Source organism: Protomyctophum parallelum (genome assembly GCF_964188405.1).
Source record: "Protomyctophum parallelum genome assembly, chromosome: 5".
Classification (NCBI taxonomy): domain Eukaryota; kingdom Metazoa; phylum Chordata; class Actinopteri; order Myctophiformes; family Myctophidae; genus Protomyctophum; species Protomyctophum parallelum.
In genome coordinates this window covers 4,448,720-4,458,409 of record NC_139702.1, presented here as the reverse complement: position 1 = coordinate 4,458,409, position 9,690 = coordinate 4,448,720, and the positions used below count along the sequence as shown (strand labels likewise).

The following is a 9,690-nucleotide window of genomic DNA, read 5'->3' as shown; positions in this document are numbered from 1 at the left end:
TCTCTCTCAGGTCGAGGCGGAGCTGGAGTCGGTGAGAAGCAGCAGGCCTCTGTTGCTGATGGCACCTCTGTAGTGTCCAAAGAGGAAGTCAACTCACTCAGGTAGAGGGCACCACACACACACACACACACACACACACACACACACACACACACTGTCAGATAGCAGAGATTGATGCCCACAGCTAAGCTTGGTTCTGTTACCCCACCCAGACCTGACATCCTATCCGGTGCATCTATTGTCAGCCTGTACCGTCAACACAAAGGACAGTCATCATTTAACATGATGGCTGGCTGCGTGTGTACTTGTATTACTAATACTTGTGAGGGTCTCAATGTCCTCACAGGTATAGCACAGTTTGAGAAACTACTTTAGGAACAAATGCAAATAGGGGATGCAGGCCCCACCCTGTTATATGCAAATAGGGGATGCAGGCCCCACCCTGTTATATGCAAATAGGGGATGCAGGCCCCACCCTGTTATATGCAAATAGGGGATGCAGGCCCCACCTGTTATATGCAAATAGGGGATGCAGGCCCCACCCTGTTATATGCAAATAGGGGATGCAGGCCCCACCCTGTTATATAGCCGTTGTCTGTTAAAACAGTCTCACAGCACGTCACAACAACGCGCTGTGAGCTTGTAGATCTGCCACTTTTGACGAATTCCCAGCATTCTCCTAAATATTGATCGTCCTCACAACTTAACCCATTCTGAACGGGCCTCATATCGCGCCACCGAGTGGCGCGCTATGAGCTTGTAGAGCTTGTAGAGCTTGTAGGTCTGCTATTTTTTGAAAATCGAAGAACGACTGTGACATTTTTAGAATCTGATCTCAGGTCAGAATGGGTTCATCAGACCAGTGTGTGTGTCCAGTGGAAACCTCGTATGAATCTGATCTCAGGTCAGAATGGGTTAAGTATTGTAACACAAACGTGTGTGTGTGTGTGTGTGTCCAGGCTGAAGGTTGAAGACCTGGAGTCCTCGCGGCAGCGCTTGGAGGAACAGAACACCGTTCTGGAGATGCGTCTGGAGAGAAACAACCTGCAGGTGCGTTCTTCTTCTTTCTCTTTTTGCCGAGACGTTGGCCTCGCCCGTTTCCCCCGTGATGGATTGACTCGCCCCGGGCACGAAGGAACCAATTTAACCCATTCTGACCTGAGATCAGATTCATACGAGGTTTCCGCCGGACACACACTGGTCTGATGAACCCATTCTGACCTGAGATCAGATTTAAAAAAATGTCAGTCGTTCTTCGATTTAAAAAAGAAATAGCAGACCTACAAGCTCGTATCGCGCCACTCGGTGGCGCGATATGAGCTTGTAGATCTGCTATTTTTCAATAGCTAAAGCATAACATGATGCTATAACACCAAAATAGGTGCCCGGTCAGAATGGGTTAATAACCCGAGAGGCACCCCGACCCGAACCCCCGACGGCAGATTGATTCAGACCGATCCGTCCGTCAGACAAATCTGACAGCTCGTCAAGCACGATTGGACCCAGGTGTGACTCAAGCGGGAGTCTGTTGGGAAAAGTTACAGGACTCGGGGCTTATTAACCACCTCCTCTCATTGGCTGAGGGGATTAAGCCACGACTGATTTCAGTATGGTGATTTTTTTTTTAAGATTAAGGATTTTTTAGAATGGGTCTTAACTAGCAATATAATGCATATCCTATTGCTGCACGCACCCAGAATGACTCTCTGACACTGACACTCAATCTAGTGGCATGTACACACACACACCAGGGTGTCCTTGTTAATTTAGCATACTGTAACAACCCTGTTTTCTACTGTTGCTATTCAAACATACAGTAGCACATTTCCAAGCTCACAATGCGCTGGCTCGCGACACATTGAAACTTGTACATCTGATTTAGTACAGGCTTTGCAGGCCGCTGTTCTGGTGGTCAAATCAACTTCCGGTCGATTTGAGGTGGCATTCCTTTTACCCACAAATGGAGGCTGAATTTCGGGTTTCTGTTGGGTTTCTATGACCTCTTACTGGTAGAACTGAAAGTGAACAGATCAACTTCCCCACCCCTAGTTTCTGAGTCTGTAGCATGCTTGAAAATGGAGCTATGGCTGTTTAATCCCCAGCCAATAGGAACACAGAGGGGACGGAGCATCAGCAAATGCCCATCCATCCATGTTTGGGGACTTTAGGCTGCTGGGAGCTGGAGTTATTATGGCTGTTTAGTGGCTCCCAGGCGCACCATGGCATGGTGGCTATTCTGATGATGGCATATATTGGGTTACAACTCGGACAGCGCTGAGTCGGCGCACGCTAACTTTGCAACGTTCGACACGACAACTCCATCACTTTAGCTCACTCTGTGGCGTCTCTCTCTCACTTTAGCTCACTCTGTGGTGTCTCTCTCTCACTTTAGCTCACTCTGTGGTGTCTCTCTCTCACTTTAGCTCACTCTGTGGTGTCTCTCTCTCACTTTAGCTCACTCTGTGGTGTCTCTCTCTCACTTTAGCTCACTCTGTGGTGTCTCTCTCTCACTTTAGCTCACTCTGTGGTGTCTCTCCATCACTTTAGCTCACTCTGTGGTGTCTCTCTCTCACTTTAGCTCACTCTGTGGTGTCTCTCTCTCACTTTAGCTCACTCTGTGGTGTCTCTCGTGGCTCTCAAGTTTGCTTGCAGACGGCGCGCTCCCGTCACGGTCTACTATAGCGGAGCGCTCCCTGAGCCACTGACGTCACTCACTGGTGAAAGTATTGGGAGGAAAAGATGTCCTTGGCGCGGAAAAGTTTGAGAAGCACTGATTTAGACACATCTTCTCGTCGAAAACATATTTTCAGATGGTGTCAAATTTGATCCGTTTAAGAACCAATTCTTCACACATCCACACCAACCATTTAATCCTGCCCACTTTCATCTGGCAAACTTGCTCAGCCAACTGAATGATACATACCTGATCCCATTTCTCTCTCCTTAGATTGGCTGTGTTGAGCATATGTGTGTGCGTGCGAGTTGTTTTTTTTTCGCCTGAAGAACATTTCTGTGTGCGTTTCACACAGAAAAGAAAGTTCTCGCTGCCAAACTTCCCTGTTCCGCCCTGGACTCCCCGCTCTGCCCAAACCTCGCCCACCAAGAAGAAACTTTAATGAAGTGTGTTCTCGTTCCATTTAACATGTGACCCGGGTGGTGTAAAAGAATCTGGGGGTTTTCGAGCGTGAACGGCACTCTTTAGGCAATTGGCAATTTAGAGTGTGTGTGTGTGTGTGTGTGTGTGTGTGTGTGTGTGTGTGTGTGTGTGTGTGTGTGTGTGTGTGTGTGTGTGTGTGTGTGTGTGTGTGTGTGTGTGTGTGTGTGTGTGTGTGTGTGTGTGTGTGTGTGTGTGAGTCAAGGTTGAGCATTGAGTGGATCGGGGCAGCTCTTAAAGAGTCCTCCGTGGTCCAGCACACATGGACAGACTCTTCTACATCTCACAGAATGTATCGCCTCTTTTAGTTTCAAAAGAAGAAGAAACAAATGAACAGCTGTTTGCGGCCCGCGAGGCGCACGCTTGTGGCCCTTGGAAGAAATTTGAAAAAATATATATATATATTTTTTCCTTTAGACAATGATTTTACGATATATAAATACAGTTGCCATTTCCGTTCGCGAAAATATATTTTAAAATAGCTTTACATTTACAGCAACAAGTGTGGTAACGCCGTGTTCTCCACGGTGTTCTACGCGGTAAAGTATTATTTTCAGAGCAGCTGCTTAGCGTCAGGCAGCATAGCTTGCTGAATGAGAGCGAGAGCTCGTATCGCGCCACCGAGTGGCGCGATACGAGCTTGTAGGTCTGCTATTTTTGAAAAATCGAAGAGCGACTGACATTTTTAGAATCTGATCTCAGGTCAGAATGGGTTCATCAGACCAGTGTGTGTCCGGCGGAAACCTCGTATGAATCTGATCTCAGATCAGAATAGGGTTATATAGGCTCGAAACTTGGCGAGTGGTCATCGGCTAGTTTCACAATATTGTATTTGTATTTGTGCAAATCTTTAAGCGAACACGAATCTTTGTCTCTGGGATTTCCTTCACACATTCTTCAGATGAGGGTCTTTTGGCCAAATACGTTGGCCAATGGTTTGAGAACCTCTGCTTGTTGATCTGTGTAATAATGGCCCCCTACACACTGCAGGAGTTTTAAAGTTGTCGGCGAGTCATCAGTCGTCTTTTTTTTCTCCCGGCTGTCATTATATCTTTGTGGCTTTCACACTAAACGATTGATCGCAGATACATACTGTATAGGCAGCGGCTACATAATTTGTTTTTTTATTCCAATACAAGCACGAGACCCACACAGGGCGCCTCTCTCTCTCTCTCTCTCTCTCTCTATCTCTATCTCTATCTCTATCTCTATCTCTATCTCTATCTCTATCTCTATCTCTCTCTCTCTCTCTCTCTCTCTCTCTCTCTCTCTCTCTCTCTCTCTCTCTCTCTCTCTCTATCTCTATCTCTATCTCTTCTATCTCTATCTCTTCTATCTATATCTCTCTCTCTCTCTCTCTCTCTATGCGCCACACACACAGGAATAGCTGGGCGACATGTTTGTGATAGTGCTATAGCGAGACATGACGTTATAATCTTGAGTTTCATTAAATAACTCTCTCCGCACACACACACACACACACACACAGCACACAAGGACCAAACGTTTGCTCGGCACTGTTGATTCCGATGCAGTTGTATCAACATTATTCAAGTGAAATGCGTAACGGCAATATTGGGCTAATATAGGCTACCGTACGACACAGGGTTTTACAGACGGAATGAAGGTTATATATAGGTATATATATATATATATATATATATATATAATTAGGGCTGTCAAAGTTAACGCACTATTAACTAGTTAACTCACAATCCTTTTAATGGCACTAATTTTTTTAATGCGCGATTAACGCACTGTGAAGTTTGACAGAATGGTTGAGAGACGCATGCATGTGAATGCAGGCAGCCAGTGAGCCCCGCCTCTCTCCCCCTCTCTCTCTCTCCCAGTGAGTCTACACAATTAGAAACCCCCCCTCCCCCCCCCACACACACACACACACACACTTTCTGAGTATTAAGCAATTAAATATTATTTATTTGTCTTTTCAGCCCCTGTGCACATTTTGTTTTTACAAAGCCTAAAAGCCAAACAGAAATGTAATTTTTATTCATAATGTTACAATAATGTTCAACCACAGAAAAGGCAATTAAATCGCTAATCATAATTGTTTGAGACACAATTATAAATGGTGAAGTTATTTATTTTGGGGCGTCGGTTTGGTCTTCTCATAATTATGCACCTGTTGTTTGCTATGATGTCATGATGTGTGTGCCAAGGGGCTTTTCTTTTCGAGGTATTATTCGTCACTTAACCCATTCAGAACGGGCATCCATTTTGGTGTCAGCATCATGTTATGCTTTAGCTATTGAAAAATAGCAGATCTACAAGCTCGTATCGCGCCACCGAGTGGCGCGATACGAGCTTGTAGGTCTGCTATTTTTTGAAAAAAATCGAAGAACGACTGACGTTCTTTTTAGAATCTGATCTCAGGTCAGAATGGGTTTAATCAGACCAGTGTGTGTCCAGTGGAAACCTCGTATGAATCTGATCTCAGGTCAGAATGGGCTAAAGTCTGTGCAGTCTAGCTTCCCAAAGCCGGCGCCGCTCCACCAGCCTCGTCCGTCGTGCCAGCAGGACATTTGAGAAAGGGAAGGCTCTCTCTGTGTGCGTTGCTTTCAGAGCCAATCAAATGCTATTCTGCGCCATCCATCTCTGAACCCCCCCCCACACACACACACACACACACACACACACACACACACACACACTCGCGCACCACACACACACCTACCTACATGGCTTTCCATCAGCCCCCATGCCCATTTAGCCCTTCATTGACTCGGGTGCTCTTGTGTTCTTTCTGGCGATAAATTATATTCATAGCCTGGCAAAGAGAAAGAGAAAGAAAGCGCCTGGTGGGTTTTGATGACTGCTGGATCACTGTTTCTGAACACATAGACTTCGGTGGCAAATGGACCTTTAACTGGTCTGTAACTCAGAGGGTAGTACAAATGGAACTCTACGGTGGCGGTGGTTCTCGAAGTGGGGTCCGTCTGTGGACCCCCGGGCTCCTTGGGGAGGGTTCCAGGGGGTCCCCCCCCCCCCCAGCAAAAGTACTACACAATCATTTTGACCACTTTAACCAGTGATACGTCCTCCTCGGATCACATTACTTTTTTTGTTTCGGTTTAGTTTAGTTTTTGTCTTTTTTTCGTCTCATGCAAATGTGAACTCACTTTACTTTTTGATGGAGTCTTTGGTTTTTGTCTTTGCACAATGAAAGCAGCCCCACGCACGTCAGATAATAACAGTCATTCACAGTGTTGTTGTAACTGTCATGCCACGGCCTGCCCGGGCCGAGATAATAGTCTTTTTTTTTTGGCATCTATTTAGTGGTGGTAATAATATCAGGTGGTCTGTGCCCGTGTTGGCGAGGAGCTGATTGGACAGCTCAGCCAGCCCGTCTGTTTTTTATGTAATCTCTTTAAAACGTACTGCATTACGACGAGACAAAAAGCTAAAAAAACCTTGTTTCTATTGTGGTCCATTTTAAACATTCAGCACATTCAGCACTCAATCAACAGTGCAAATAACAACTATCAATAGTTTTATACTGTATATGTTATTGTATATTTTATATTGCTAAGGAGCTTGCACACCTGCTCTTATCTTGATCATAGTATAGCATTGATTGTTTGATTGATTTAATAGTTTTTTTTGTCAGAAATGTAAAGAAAAAACGGCAACAGAGTACAGTCAAACATCATCCTTGCGGCCTTGATTTAGCCCTATGCAATCAATTCATAGACATGACATGAAGAATAACGGCAAAATTCAATATCATCACAGGAACAAAATGTACCGAGTGCTGATTAAGTTTAAAATGAGTACGGTATACACTGTCTGGATGCCATCTTGAATGAGATTAAAAACGGAGTAGTTCTGTAATCAAATCTGCTTGTGTTTGGTGGAACGTGCAGCAGCTATTAATGGGAATCAAACAGTTGATTGAAATCAAGATTAATTTTTATTCATGCAGTGTATTCACGTTTTCGTTCAAAGGAAGTCATTAAATTGATTTTTTATGGACATTGTTTTGGCATCTATTGTTGGGTTGTATGCCCTTATGATGACCACGGATATGCTCTAAACGTGTGAAAAACGTCTTTTTCCATTTCACAACGTCTTTAACCCATTCTGACCGGCACCCATTTTGGTGTTGGCATCATGTTGTGCTTTAGCTATTGAAAAATAGCAGATCTACAAGCTCATATCGCGCCACCGACAGTGGCGCGATACGAGCTTGTAGGTCTGCTATTTTGGAAAAATCGAAGAACGACTGACATTTTTAGAATCTGATCTCAGGTCAGAATGGGTTCATCAGACCAGTGTGTGTCCGGCGGAAACCTCGTATGAATCTGATCTCAGGTCAGAATGGGTTAAGTCTCTCACCCTGTCTTGTTGTGTGTACGTCTCTCTCTCTCTCTCTCTCTCTCTCTCTCTCTCTCTGTGACTTGACCTGCGTCCTGCACTCTCTCTCACTGAGTCTTTAAATGGACCTCCGCTCTGAGTCTTTAATGGACCTCCGCTCTGAGTCTTTAAATGGACCTCCGCTCTGGGTCTTTAAATGGACCTCACGCTCTGAGGTTTTAGATGTTATTGTTGACCCATGAATAAGAGATATGTGGCATCAGGCTCTTAGAATGGCTCTCCACCTTGTACTGAATAAACTGGGCGTTGCTGAGTGGCCCTACACACACACATAAAACAAGAACGCACGCACAAGCACATGCACATGCACATGCACATGCACACTCACACACACTTTGTATTACTAGACTTTTGAGGACACCATTTTATGAATGCCAATTCTGTTTTGGGGTCATTCGTTTTGCCATTTCGTGAGCTGAAATTTGCCCACAAAGGGAAGAAAAAAAGCTCACTACACGTGACGCGTCGCAGTACAACACGTTTTGAGCTTATAGATCATCTATTTTTTTTGGTCCATGACATTGGCACGCTAAGTATAAATCATATTTAACTCTTGTTGTGGGTGGCGGCTGTGGCTCAGGAGGTAGATCAGGGTCGTCCAATGATCTACCTCCTCTGATCAGCTCCTCCTGTCTACATGTCGAAGTGTCCTTGGGCAAGACACTGAACCCTACATTGAAGTGTCCTTTGGGCAAGACACTGAACCCTACATTGAAGTGTCCTTTGGGCAAGACACTGAACCCTACATTGAAGTGTCCTTGGGCAAGACACTGAACCCTACATTGAAGTGTCCTTGGGCAAGACACTGAACCCTACATTGAAGTGTCCTTGGGCAAGACACTGAACCCTACATTGAAGTGTCCTTGGGCAAGACACTGAACCCTACATTGAAGTGTCCTTTGGGCAAGACACTGAACCCTACATTGAAGTGTCCTTTGGCAAGACACTGACCCTACATTGAAGTGTTCTTTGGGCAAGACACTGAACCCTACATTGAAGTGTCCTTTGGGCAAGACACTGAACCCTACATCGCCTCCAATGAGTCAGTCGGTGTGAGCTCGCCACCATTGGTGTGTGAATGTGGGAAGTGACACTTCCCAATGTATGAATGAATGAACCATCGTAAAGCGTTTTGAGCACTTGGAAAAGCGCTGTAAAATGCAATTCATTATACTCCTAGTTCCACCTTGCTGAATATTAAACATATTTCTAAAATTCACACTCGGGGGATACGATGGTAATTCCGACCGAGCTTTAGTTCCGACATGTGGGAACAACGGTGGGACTAGTGCTCGAACATGCACTGCTCCGTGCTTGCGGTTATGGTTAGGTTAGGGTTTGAGGTAGGTTGTCGGTCTTATGACTGTCGGACCAATAATAGTGTCGGAACTATAAAGCCTGGTACCCGTCAAGTTAATCAATTTCTTGCCATCTACGCTTATAACGTAGCTATGCTATTGGGACCTATCTATGCCAGCTACACTTGTCTACAAGTCTACAAGTGTAGACAGCAGTTTAATCCATATTAAAGCCGTCTGTTTACCTTTTAGCATTGCTCCGGGTAGAATAGCCCTCCTCCGTCACCACCAGTGATGTGATTTCTAAATCCAGTTCCGTTGAGCCTCCATTATAACACGATTTTTCAAAGCGCTGTATCTTTAAAGGTTATAGAGCTGTCCATGGTGAGCCGGCACGCACCCGATGATCGTAAATCATTAGTGATTTTGTGTCACATCGCTGAGAAAACGTAGCTGGTTGTTCTGCTAGCTAAAGGCTGTGCGCTGTGTTGTTCTGCTAGCTAAGGCTGTGGGCTGTGTTGTTCTGCTAGCTAAAGGCTGTGGGCTGTGTGGTTCTGCTAGCTAAAGGCTGTGTTGTTCTGCTAGCTAAAGGCTGTGGGCTGTGTTGTTCTGCTAGCTAAAGGCTGTGGGCTGTGTTGTTCTGCTAGCTAAAGGCTGTGTTGTTCTGCTAGCTAAAGGCTGTGTTGTTCTGCTAGCTAAAGGCTGTGGGCTGTGTTGTTCTGCTAGCTAAAGGCTGTGTTGTTCTGCTAGCTAAAGGCTGTGTTGTTCTGCTAGCTAAAGGCTGTGGGCTGTGTGTTCTGCTAGCTAAAGGCTGTGGGCTGTGTGGTTCTGATAGCTAAAGGC

The 9,690-nt window shown here is 45.3% G+C and overlaps 1 protein-coding gene across 1 annotated transcript in view; it reads left to right on the top strand.

Moving 5' to 3' along the window:
* The window catches only part of mad1l1 (mitotic arrest deficient 1 like 1), a 157,220-nt gene that overhangs the window by 100,303 nt on the left and 47,227 nt on the right, over window positions 1–9,690 (top strand). The window contains exon 15 of the mRNA XM_083764745.1: window positions 960–1,050. Coding sequence (XP_083620871.1) covers window positions 960–1,050 — 91 coding nt within the window. The remainder of the gene's footprint in view (window positions 1–959; window positions 1,051–9,690) is intronic.